We start from the raw sequence: 13,172 nt of genomic DNA on the forward strand, positions 1-13,172 counted from the left end.
TTTTGTTTTCATCAGCCAACACAAATTACATGTTCTTGAACCGCAGAAGTGCTGACTTGCTAACTAGTAGCTACTTATAATAGCAAAAGCATTGTTATTCTTTTTGACTAACTTACACAGTTATGCAGCTAATGTGAATTTTTATGATGTTCTGATAGTTTTGCAGCTCATCTCTTTGGAAGATTTGTGTGGAAGCAGAGCATATATAAGTTGGCAAAATGCTGTCCTGTGTTCCTGCTTCCTGCTTCTCAATGACTTGGTTGTATCATTGGCGGTCAGGCCCTACTCGTCTTTTTATTCAAAAAAAAGGCCTTACTTGTCCTATGATCTACCTGCTGAGCAGAAGATGTTGTGCATTTGCACAAGTCGCCATCCTAAGCCACTTTGAACTGAATGCTCCTTCAGAATGCCCTCTTCTAGTTCATCAGAGTCGGCACACATGCATCTGCTGAATGCTGATCCTCACGCTTGTAGATACTCATGACATGGATATGAGGTGATGAGTGCAGTATTTTGCTCTGGTTCTGTTTTGATGCCAGTAGTGTGTTGCAAATATTATTTTCTCTAGAGAGATATCGATAAGTTTTCTCTACTTTGTTGGTAATCTGGCTATCAGGAATTCATGCCGATGCTTCTCGTGAAGATCACAATCATCATCACAAGAAATGACTTGTGATCATATGACTTGAGGCTGAACAAGATTTCTTGCATCTCCCTGGTTCTTCAAAGATGCATGGACCAAATCAGGTGGAAGCATAGAGGTTTGCAGAGAAAGCTTGCTCCTATTAAGATTCTGACAGTTAAATAGGTACTAATCAGCTTCCTAACCTTTTTTAATTAACTGGTAATATTTAAGACTATAAAATTTGTCTTAAATTTTAGTCTCTGTTAACAATTTGCTGCTTTTCCATTTTGTAGGCCAATGCTTGGTTTAATAGTTCTAATGACCATCGAGCATCAGAAGGACGACAAATTTTGGGGGTGATGTTACTGATGTGTAGAATAGCAACTCCCCAGTTGAATGTTGAAGAGAGTGACCTTTATCTCATTGGCACCATCTTTAAGTCATCGATCAGCCATTTCGACGGCTCCTGGAGTTGAGCAGTTAAAATGCCTGTAAAGTGGTGTGTCCGATGATCAAACTATGGATGAGGTGTCAAAGAAATAAGGAGAGATGGGAAATCCTTTCACGCTGGCTTATTGGTCCAGGACTCTGAAAAGCCAAGTGAAATTGTGCGCACATGTGGGAGAGATCAAAGTAAGATCTCGACAAGTCGACAATACGCTTCTGTTGTGCAAGCAAGAAGCAAAGCAACCGATTGGGAGGGAACACAACATGGCAAAAGCAAGAAGCTGGAGGTGCTGGATGTTGTTGTGTGCACGATGAAATGAGATAGATAAGAGTACTCGATGTTTGGTGAAATTAATAAGCAGTGGTAACCTCAGCTCTGAAATGTTCTATGAGTTGTGAACGGCACTTTATGCTTTGTTGCAATTAAGGAGTAGTAAACTGAACTCTGTACTTCAATTATATCCTTGCGGAAGTGTGCACTCATTCTTACAGTCTTTTATTATCTGCCAGATGGTGTCTATATTTCTTCATACTTCACTGAGTTCAAATCTGATAGCATTTTATAAAAATGCAGTACAAAATGCCACTTGTATGAAATAATTGATCAGAACATATGTAACAGTAAATTGCTTTCAAAATCTTGGATATAACGATACAGAATTATGTAGTGGAGCCTCGCCAAAAAAAATAGCGGACGAGGTTCCATTTCACAGCACTATAGTACTATCAGTAGATATTAGTGTATAGTACTATAGTTAGTGTATAGTCCTATAGTAGTCTAATCAATATAAGTGAAAGAATGGCAGATGAACCAACTTAAGATTTTTTTTTTGCTATTGTTATCGCTTAGAAGAAAATTTGAATGGTTCACACACAGGCACCCACTTATATATAATGAAAATAAACTAAATGGTTTTCCATTGCCTATTGCAGTTTTGGCATGTGCTAAACGGGGAAAAGGGCGGGAAAGCAGGCAGCGATTTGGCGCGAAGTTGCCAATGCGCAGAAAGAGCTCTCCTCGAGTCCTCATTTCTACGGATGTAAACGGATCGGATACGAACGGATATCACCGATATTATATTTATTTTCACATCTTCTATCGGATTCAGATTCGAACATGGATAGCCTCGGATACAAATAAGATACGGATTACTTCGGTTACGAATACGAATACATGTGTATCGAATACGGACTGAACCGGATGCGGATAATGTCGGACACGGATGTTTCTTCGGATATCGAGTAAAGGTAACATTTATTTATATCATACGTGTTGTAACATTCAGAGACCCCACGAGTCCAGATTTTAACTAGATTATACTAACGAAGCAAATTAACAAACCGTTACATGATATTTCTAACTTATCACATAGATGAGAGGCTAGACTCAAACTAAAATCATGCTTGATTAACCAAATTAACAATGAATGACATACCATTTTGGGCAATCAATTACACTACATTGACATTCTAAATTATTACATACATAAAATATGTAGGACCAATCGAATTATTGCTAGAGTTTGAATTATTATACGATATTAAGTTTTTATTATAATGAAATAAGTCTATTTTTTACCGTCAAATTTTTGCCAGAGTTGGGTTTAGTTCTCGAACTAGATTAGGAATAAACAATATCCAACTCCAATAGAGCATCAATAGGTAGATTATATTTTTAGAAAAAAATTTGGTGGTATTTTTATATTTTTCTGATTTAAAATGAATTAGTTATAAATTTTTAAAAATTAAATTAGATTTTCATTAATGTATTTATATGTTATAATACAAGTATCCAAATTGGCTATCCGGATTATCCGACCGGATATCCGATATCCGACGGATATTAGCCGTATTATATCCGATATAAAAAAATATCCGAATATCTAAAAATTATATCTAAATCACTATCCAACCTCTACCGGTCGGTCGTCGAAAAATATGTGTACCATTTACATCCCTGCTCGTTTCTTCTTCTCACTTCCCCCTCGAGGCCAGCCATCGGAAGGGAAGGGTGAACACAAGCGGCGGGGATGCAGATCCGCGTGCGGTGCGGGTGCGGCGAGTCGTCGTGCCTGGAGTGGGCCGTCGTCGAGCTGCAGGGCGTGGTGCAGCAGCAGTCCTCCTTCGCCTGTCACGGTGGGGTACCATGAGCTCGCCGGAACGAAGGTGACGCTCAAGAAGCCCCTGCTGGTGCTCAGGAAGAAGAAGGTGAGTGGTTTAGACCATAGATCTTTCGGCCCCGCTTTTTGTTGAAAGCAGATAAGTGTATGCTGGGGTTACCAGCTTTACATGACTCGAACAGTTCAAAAGACTTCTGTCAAGCCGCGCCAACTCCAGCAGCCGCGGACACGAGACACCCCATCTAGCATACACCCTGTAAAGGAGCAACAGAGCAAACAGAAAGCGAGCCGACAGGGGTAACAGGTTTTGAGTTTTGAAAGAAAACGCAACAAAACGCTGGCCGCATGGGACGTCCCCAAGCAAAGTTTTGGCGAAACTTTCTTTTTTTCCAAGTGTTAGCGTCAGAAGACAACGGACCACCATCTTCTTATCTTCCTCGTCAGTCTCCAGCTTCAGACCGCAGCAACGAGAGCTGGTCTTTCAAGCGTTGAACCGCCTCGTCCACCATGAGTTTCTCCTCAGCCTTGCAGAGTATCGCCCAGCGCTGCATAAAAGAGATGAATCGAAAAATACAAACCTCGGGTGAAGAAACTAGAAGATCATTATAGACGAAATCATTCCTTATCAGCCACAGACTCCAAGCAGCACACCCGAAAATGAAAATATAGAGCATTTCTGTTTTCCTATTGCCACCCTCCAAAACCTCCTCTATATATTTTGATACTTTTGTTTGTGTCGCTCTCCAACCGAATGCGTCTCTGCATACACACCAGAGAAAACGCGCCATCATACAACCAAAGATAATATGATCAGTAGTTTCCTTTTCTCCACACAGCTTGCACCCACTCTCTCGCGGACAATTTCGTTTACATAACTGCTCTTCAGATTGAATCTTGTCGTTGTAAACTTGCCACACAAAAACCTTAATCTTCAAAGGTAAGGATGCCCCCCAGACATCCATGAGTTCTCTGTTGATAACCCCAGGGAAAAACAGCTCCCGATAGAGGGATGCTGTTGTGAAGACCCCTGTTTTCTCCAAAGTCCAGTTCACTGAATCAGCCTCATGTGTAAGGACAAAACCTTCCACCATTCCTAGCAGTTGTTCCCACTCAAGAAGCTCCCTCTCTCCAAAGGCTCTCCTAAAAGTCAAGTCAACCACCCCCTCATGCAGGACTTGGTATGCAGACCAAGTTTGTTGAAGGCAGGCGTCATATAGAATAGGAAAGCATATTTTCAGAGGGCATTCACCCAGCCATACATCCAGCCAGAATCGCGCCTTCTTCCCATTGCGAACAACATATTTCAATCCTCTTAGGCACTTCTCTTTAACCGCCTGCAGACCTTTCCGAAACTGACATCCCCCTCTATAAGCAGCTGTAAAAACCTTTATCTCCAAGATATTTCTTCCTTAGCATATTCATGCAGATATTCTCATCGCCCCTCTCTAGTTTGAAAATCCACTTGGAAAGTAGACATTCATTCAAAGTTTTTGCATTTGTAAAATCCAGCCCACCAGCCTCTTTTGGTGTCATCAAAACATCCCACTTAGCCATGTGATATTTTTTCCTCAGACCTGGCTCATGCCAAAAAAAAGGTTGACCTTGCATTATCAATTTTGTGGTGGATTTCATCCTGCAGCAGGTAAACCCCCATTGTATAGTTAGGGATTGAGCTTAGACAAGATTCTATGAGGATCATCTTCCCCCCCTGAAGAGAGATTGCAGCATTACCAAGTGGGGAGTCTCTTGGAAACTTTCTGATGAATATATGCCAGATCAGGGATGCACATATGTTTGTCACTTATCATCACTCCCAAGTATTTAAGAGGAAAGGTACCCACATTACAGTTGAAGATATCAGCAACTCTCTCTTGCTCCTCTAAATCAGCTCCAATCACAAAGACTTCACTCTTCTGATAGTTTATCCTAAGTCCTGACATATTTTCAAAGCAATATAATAAAAAATTGGCATATAGGATTGATCCCTCTTCTAATTCTAAAAAGATGATTGTATCGTCAGCATATTGCAAGTGTGTCAACCCTCCTCCTACCAAGCGTGGAACAAGCCCTTTTATGGTTCCTGCTTCTCTAGCTTTTTTGAACATTGTAGCAAAGGCATCACTGACCAGGTTGAAAAGGAGTGGGGACAAGGGGTCCCCCTGCCTGAGCCCCTTGAAAGTTCTGAAATAACCTCCTGGAGTCCCATTTATGTTTATTTGTCTCATCCAGCTTATCCATTTTTTCTGGGAAACTCTTTTTTTGTAGCACTTCCATAATAAAACTCCAGTCAACCTTGTCGTATGCCGTCTCAAAGTCCAATTTCAAGACAATCCCTCTTTGCTTCTTCACTCTCAACTCATGAAGGACCTCATGTAGGACAACCACTCCCTCTAATGTGTCTCACTAATCAGTTTTTGAGCAACACTTTGGTGAACCATTTGTAATCCACATTAAGAAGACAGATTGGCCTGTATTGTTTTATGTTATGGGCCTCTTTCAGCTTGGGGATCAAGGATATCAGACCATAATTTAGCCGGCTGAGGTTCAGCTCTCCTCGGAAAAGATCATGAAACATCTCTAGCATGACATCCTTTATTTGATCCCAAAAAGCTCTGTAGAAACTCACCCCCAGACCATCTGGCCCTGGTGCAGAGTTTACATCCATGTCTTTCAGCGCAGCCTCTAATTCCTGCATTGTAAAGGGTTTTATTAATTCCTGTGCATCCTCCTCAGTCAGGCATCCGGCTTCTGACCACATCCATGCGCCCATCTTAATGCTCCCCGGCGTCTCTCTACCGAAGAGCTGTTTATAATAGGCCTCGACATGCTCTCTAATATCTTGTTCCCCTCGAATTTCTCCCATCTCACTCACCAAAGAGAATACAGTACATTTTTTCTTCCTCCCATTAGCCATGCTATGGAAGAAGCCTTTGTTAGAATCACCTTCTAGTATCCACTTCAACCCCCCCCCCCCCCCCCCCCCCTCCTCTTTTGCCACTGCTGTTCTTCAAAAGAATAAATTTTTTCTAACTTCTCTTCTAGATTATATCTCAGGTTCCAGAGATTAGGAGATAAAGAACCAGATTCTGCTCCTCTATCCAATGTTTTTAGTTGATTTAGTAGGTCAGCTTTCTCTTTATTACAGTTCAGGTTTGCACTCCAGCCTTTGCAGAATTGTCTAACAAATTTTTTTTACTTGTTTCCAGTAATCCTGGACCCCTGAGCTCCCTCTTGATGGCCATTTTTGCACAAGCATATTCTTAAAACCCTCCTGAGTAAGCCAACTTGCCTCAAATCTGAATGAATATCTGTGTAAACATTGGATAGAGAAGGTGAGTGGTTGTGGTGGGGAACTGGGGATCAAGAGCCAACGGCGGCGGAGCTGGAGCTGGAGGTGATCCGCATCATCTGGCACAAGGTCCTCGAACTCATCTCAAGTAACCAACCAATCCAGTCTTCCGTTCACTCCAATTGCCTCGGCAGAAATTTTGTATCTCGTGTTTATAAAAGCTAAAAATCCCTGATTGCATGTTTCGATTTTTGGTATTCTTCAGAGCCGGTAACCAAGGAGAAGAAGACCGTGCAGCCAGCATCAACTTGATGCAGCCATGCCACCAATTTTGTGGACGTTTGAGATTTTTTTTTTTAAAGCTGTGGACGTTGAGAATCAGAAGCTCCCTTGATTTGGCCGTGTGCATCCAAGTTCTCTGAACATGAGATTAGTCTAGTCAAGATTGCTTCTCTTGTGAAAGTCGATCCCGTGTTCTGTGTGGTTGATTGATGCCTTGTTTGGACTTTCATCGCCATACAGTTTAAGGATACACGTTGTGCTGTATGTTGCTTTCTTGGTGGTTAAAATCTGAGTAATTATGATACCATTCAAATTCGATTCTGTATCCATGGCAAGTACTGCACGCCCCAGCTGCTTCAAAATGGTATCATGTTTCAAGACTCAAAAGGGCTCAATACAAATGCCGTCACAATGAAATCGAAACAGAAAATGGATCCGCAATGACCAAAAAAAAATGAAATGATGAATCTTGCAGAATGCAAAATCAGCATCAATAAATAGATAAAGGTCATGACAGCGCCTGTTGTCATGCTCCCATGCATCATCATCATATTGGAAATACATGTGTGGGGTCTAATAATGTATACAAAAGGATTTTATTGATTCTGCATTCTGCCTCACAAAACTGAATTTGCACATGCTATATGTTTTAGGTCGACATGTGGTGTCATACCGTGCAGCTCAACTTGGGTTAGAATATTCTATTTTTGTGAGCCTCACAATATTCTATTTGGGCCAGCAATGATCATTCCACCCTTCAAGTGCAGAATCATAACAGGACAGCAATCATAACTTCTATAGAGCCATCCTACATCCAATTGATTCTGCATATTTCATGTTCCAAAATTCTCAAGGTGTCCGTGATGATTTCTTCCCCCTTGTTCCTGGGTTCTGTGGCCACGTGACGAGTCTCGAGAAGGTCCAAAAGAATTATATTTCCTCAGTTTTATGTGTCAGGCCTTCAACACTGGCTGCAGATCACCATGACATCCTTTTCAGAAATCTCGGTACCTCTGTGAGCTGGTAAATTACAAGTTCTGAGTACCTGGATAAAGAAATAATGGTCAAAGATCAATCAATTGCAAAAATCTGAGGAAGCAAACAAATCATCTTTCAGGACGAGTTATAAATATGGCGGAAATAACTCATGTTACCATAGGATGACAGCACAGCACGCACTGTTGTGGTAAATGTTGTCTGACGATGATTACATGGTATGGCAAAAACTTGACGTGATCACACCTGCATGTGACGTTGAGTGTAAATTTAGTACTGTAGCTTCTGCATGGTTGCAGGATGCAGGAAAGTAAAATGTTCTGCATATCATGATAGAACAATTGTTAGGCCACACTAGTATAACCACATAATAAGCCTTCAATAGTTAACTAATCGAGAGGGCAATAGAGGAGACTTTGCATAAACTTTATAAGTAATTTGGGACGATTGCCTCCTCCATTTTTATGTAATTAATTAAAAGATTATTGGTCTTTAATATGCTGAAAGATTCACAACTTTACTAATCCGGCTGGTGAAACCAATGTGCTGAAAAAATAACATATCATTCATATCACCTCAACAATATTATTTTATTCTTGGGGTCTAGAATGTCGTCTTGGAATGGCAATTGGCAACAGATATACTTTACATTGGCTTAACATGGAATTATAGATGCAGACCCTGCAGTTATTGTATAACAAGACCATATTGTTTCAGATTCCAATCCATAAAATAAAAGACCAACAAATCAGTGAACCAATAAATGGATGCAAGAGTAAGTTTAAATTGGACAAACATGAACAAATGGCTCCTGGCCCCAAGAATGCCAATATTAGCACGAATCGTACAGAAAGTAACTCGGAATTCAAACAACTATTCAGATTTCCTAGACCTCCTTGTACGGCTTCGATAGGTGGCATTTGGAGCCAACTTACTAGGACTGGTGGTGAAAAAAAAAACAATATCCCCTATTTTTAAGGGATTTGGTCTGTAGATATGATGCAAGCCAAAGATAAGCACTTTTACCTCTTTGTCAATAATTATTAAGGCCCATATGAATAACACCAGAATAAAATGGATGATTATAAGATATAGATAACACATAAAAAATATCAAATCCATCAGCCACTCTAGAATAAAACTCACTAGAGCTGAAAAATCAATATTCTAGACAACAAATCAACAGGGTGAAAACACATTTTATGTGTCAATAAAGAAGTGAAATTCAACCGGTATGCATTATGGAATGACTATTCACAATAAAAATGACAAATACATTATGCAGTACACATGTATATGCTGCAGTACAAAACGAATGCAGAAGAAAAGAAAAAATAGTGTTGCTGCCTTGCCAGAAGTCAGACCTGGGTCTCCTGGGTGAGAACCGAGGAACAAGTATCCTAACCACCTACACTGCAACATACGCTCTCTTGCAAAGCATTGCCCAACTAACTGTATCAAAGACACCAAGTTATCACCCATCATCTTCTGCGCAGCACTGCACATAACTCAGACTAAGATTGAGTGACTGGCCATTCATTGTTGCACACAGAGGTTTTGATTGTTAAAATATATGGGTACAAAATATATAGATGGATATCAACGGTCATTCAATAAAAAGTAAACAGAGCATAGCAAATCAAAATCTTCCAAAATCCTCACACACAGGTGCTTTACTTACATGTTACATCGAGGACCTTTGACCGGACATTTGGGTGAGTAACACTTGCCATTTCCTATAGAGTACCTCCTCTTCATAAGCAGTTGAACATGGAAAAGCCATGATCTTTTAAATCTATAGAGTGTTCAAGCTTAGCATGATATGCTCAGGATCATCCCAATCCAGACCATACTTGTGATCCATATGGGACTGCAAGCAATCAAGAATGGCCAGAACATCGTTGACCTGGCTCTTTGATCTGTTTTCTGCTGTAAAAGTATAAACTTTATTGCCAACTTCTATCCAACTGCACCCAATGTTCGTTTTCAGCCCTCTCTCCTTCATCACCTTCCTCACTCTTGCCACATCACTCCAGCAGCCAATGCTTGCATACAAATTCGCTAGCTGCACATGAGTTGCAGCACAACCTGGTTCGAGCTTGAGACGGTGCTCTGCAGCCTGTATTCCAATCAATACGCTTCCGTGCAGCCTACAGGAAGCTAGCAGGGAGCCCCATATGACACCATTTGGAGGCATGGACATCGTCTGGATCAGATCCCAAGCTTCAGCCAGCAGCCCTGCACGGCCAAGGAGATCAACCATACATGAGTAATGATCCAGCTCTGGTTTTATTCCATGTTCAATCATTGCCCTGAAGCACCGTCGGCCTTCCATTACAAGGCATGCATGCCGGCATGACGAAAGCACACCTAGGAAGGATATCGCATCCGGCATTATATGCCCTTCCATTTCTTTCAGCAAGTCTAGGCAATGCTCAGCAAGGCCATGCTGTGAATATCCAAAAATCATGGAGTTCCAAGAGACAACGTCTTTGCATGCAATGCTCTCAAATATGGCTCGAGCTTCAACAATACTCCCACACTTCGCATACATTGATATCAATGCATTGGACACATGCACATAAGAATCAAAACCCATTTTCATTTGTAGGCCTTGAACACTTTTACCAAGTGCAAGAAATGCATGGTTAGTGCACACTCTGAATATAGTTGCAAATGTGATGTCATTTGGCTTGCACACCGACTGCCTCATCAGTGCAAATAAATGGAGACATGGCTCCACCTGATTATCCTGGGCGTAACCAGAAATAAGTGCTGTCCATGACACAGTATTTTTCGCTGTCGTGCCCTGGAAAACCCGGTGAGCATTTTCCAACTGGCCGCATCTTGAATAAAAGCTGATCAGTGAGCTGCCAATAAGGACAGAGGAGTCATACCCTGCTTTCACTAGTAAAGCCTGAAGCTGTGCACCTCCAGTAAGAGTTTTCCTATCAGCACAGGCACTCAGCGCAGATGCTAATATAGATGCATCTGAACTGATGCCCCCTCTCCTATGCAGCTCCACTATCTGCATAAGCTTGTCCTTTGTGAGTCTAGTCATGGAAAGGCAAACTGAGACACTACTTGAGACAACATTACTGCCTTTAGGCCGTGATTGATTTGAGCTTGAGTTAACAAAGTCCTCTTTTCTCTTACGCACAACATTCCGTTTTGATTGAACTCCCAGGATGTCAGACATACAATCATTGATAAGGCGGTGATGGGACGGAACTTCCTCTTCACCATAATGTTGCTTGGTTGGTACAAGGTCCAAGACCCTCAATGCATTGTGAATGTTGCCACGCCCTTGCTTTCTTGATCTCTCAAGTGCTGAGGATGTACCAAATTTTGTAACGACTAGATGAATTGCTGCCAATGCTGGTTGAACAGCATGGTTGTTGAAATGGGAGATGAGATGATTGGGCATGTCAGCAGTGGTAGATCACGAAAAAATCCCATGGGCGTGCGCATTCCACAGCTGTGAACAAGTTCGGTTTATAGCACAGCTGCATCATATATTAAAAGAATTACGTCCAAGATTAAGTGAATTGCAATACTAAGCATCGGGCGGTCTTACATGTATAAAAGATTTGGAGTTATCGAAGGAAAATTACAGCATTGCACAATGCGGTCCCATATACCTTCGAAGCGATTTGGTTACACTAACAGAATATTATAAACTATTCTAGTAAAATGCATCGCTCGCTCCACAAAGTCAGTGGATCATAGCAAATAAAATACGAACATCCGTACTCTCTAATCCCCAAATCAGAAGAGAAATCAAGCCTTGATTATTCCAGCAGAGGAAGGGGGAGGCTACCTGGCCGTGGGTCGCTTCCTGCCGCCCTGCCGGCGCTTGGGAACTTGCGCAGAGCCGTGTTCACGAGGGCTAAGCACGGAGTGAAGAAGACGCGGGCTGAGGACCGGTGAACCTCGTAGCAAGCCGCCGCCGCCGCCGCCAGAGGCACCGCCCGTCGATGGGCTGGTTCACTTGGTTGTCTAGAAGGGTCTGGCTTCCTGGTCTGGAGTGGCTAGGCCTAGCCGCCTAGGTCCAGACCTCCTCTTCGTTGAGTTTTTTTTCCAAGAAAAGTAGACTGCAGACCTAATCAGCTGGGCCCCTGGCAGCGAGGATTTGACGGCCGGCGGCGGGATGGCCGCGACCGCGACAGGGTGGGCTGATGGGCGACGAGCGCTGCAGGATGCCGGTAGGACGACGTGCTGCACGGCCGGGCGAGCAGCGAGGACCGGAGGACGCGCGGCCGAGAGGAGGGCTGGGCAGGACAGGCAGCGCGAGCGCCCGAGGACGGCGAGCTGCGGCAGTGCGGCCTGCGGCGAATAACTGAAGAAGGGGAGGGGTGCGACAGTGCGAGTGGGCCGGTGGGGGGCGCGGTCGGACCTGTCGGGCCGTGGGCTGCCTGGGCCGTTTAATTGTCCGATACACCTTCAGATAATATTTGAATATATTGTAAAAAGATGGACATCCGACGGATATTCATCGTATTGTATTCCAATACGATATCAGATTTAAATATTCAGAATCCGATCTGCTATCCAAAACAGTATCGGATATTTTAAGAAAAGAAAAAACTATCGAATTGATATCCGTCCTCTCCCCGGCTGGACGGTCGGTCGGAAAATATCTATAACATATCACTGCACGTCGGGATGGATTGGACTAACAAATACAAATCTTTTTATTAGATCCAAATCTGACGTGACCCGACCGCTGGACCATATTTTTTAGCTCGAAGTACAGTCGGGTAAAAACTTGATTTTTCTACACTTTTCGTGCTGGTATTTTCCAGATTTTATGTTAAAATTTGATCATTTGCCGGCTCAGTTTTATGGTTGGTTGCAAATCTCGGCCCGAGCTTGACTCGACATGTGACCGGGATGGGGTGGGTCAGATTTTTTTTTTGGTGGGTTCGATCAGCACAATTTACATTATTTAGGATAAAGTTATGCATTTATCCTCTTCACTGCTGGTTTCTTTTAATTGTTACTGCAGTTTTAGCATTTAATACCGTTTCAAAACGCACATTTGTTTGTCAGTTCCTTGTTGTAAACCATCCCCGTCTTGTGGTATCGGAAAACTTCACGGAAGCATCATATCTACCACGGGCGGTCATCTCTATCCTCATTTTTTCCGATCTAATCTCAGGACGACGGATTAAGGATGCAAATGGACCAGTCAATAGGTACACACTAACCCGTCCTAGTTTGTTCTGCTACAAGTCCAGGTAAGAAATTGAAGTAATAACCAGATGAAGTGCACTTTTAGTTGGATAGAATTGAGTTACTTGTTTCTCAAACTTGGCCCCTATGTTTTTTTTTTTGCGAGGAAGCTGTAGCCAGAGCTGAGGTAGCAGTGGCAGCAATTCAACCAAACTGATGTTGCCTCCGTTGGGTGCGT

The 13,172-nt window shown here is 42.4% G+C and overlaps 2 protein-coding genes across 31 annotated transcripts in view; one reads left to right on the forward strand and one right to left on the reverse strand.

Annotated features, from left to right (window-relative positions):
* Nucleotides 1-1,594, forward strand: part of LOC112879583 (putative disease resistance protein At3g14460) — a 29,600-nt gene extending 28,006 nt beyond the window's left edge. For 19 of the 20 annotated variants that reach the window (XM_025943894.1, XM_025943906.1, XM_025943891.1 and 16 more), the window contains 3 exons: nucleotides 159-496; nucleotides 617-808; nucleotides 919-1,594. The gene's annotated coding sequence lies outside the window, so the exon portion shown is untranslated. The remainder of the gene's footprint in view (nucleotides 1-158; nucleotides 497-616; nucleotides 809-918) is intronic. The other variant, XM_025943896.1, reaches the window with a different exon arrangement.
* Nucleotides 1,595-7,240: 5,646 nt separating this feature from the next.
* On the reverse strand, nucleotides 7,241-12,104 carry LOC112879586 (pentatricopeptide repeat-containing protein At2g37320-like). 11 transcript variants are annotated; one of them, XM_025943918.1, is made up of 6 exons: nucleotides 11,580-12,103; nucleotides 9,441-11,265; nucleotides 9,124-9,211; nucleotides 8,335-8,440; nucleotides 7,918-8,005; nucleotides 7,241-7,808 (listed from the first exon to the last, which is right to left on the reverse strand). In XM_025943918.1, the coding sequence occupies exon 2, from the start codon at nucleotides 11,184-11,186 to the stop codon at nucleotides 9,555-9,557; it is 1,632 nt and encodes a 543-aa protein (XP_025799703.1). In that variant the 5' UTR covers nucleotides 11,187-11,265; nucleotides 11,580-12,103; the 3' UTR covers nucleotides 7,241-7,808; nucleotides 7,918-8,005; nucleotides 8,335-8,440; nucleotides 9,124-9,211; nucleotides 9,441-9,554. The 11 variants fall into 11 exon arrangements, with proteins under 11 accessions (XP_025799703.1, XP_025799700.1, XP_025799706.1 ...); XM_025943915.1 differs by having other exon boundaries at nucleotides 9,124-9,257; XM_025943921.1 differs by lacking the exon at nucleotides 8,335-8,440 and having other exon boundaries at nucleotides 9,124-9,257; nucleotides 9,441-11,237; nucleotides 11,580-12,104.
* Nucleotides 12,105-13,172: the final 1,068 nt, after the last annotated feature.

The sequence above is a fragment of the Panicum hallii genome, chromosome 2 (genome assembly GCF_002211085.1).
Source record: "Panicum hallii strain FIL2 chromosome 2, PHallii_v3.1, whole genome shotgun sequence".
In the NCBI taxonomy this organism is placed as follows: Eukaryota; Viridiplantae; Streptophyta; class Magnoliopsida; order Poales; family Poaceae; genus Panicum; species Panicum hallii.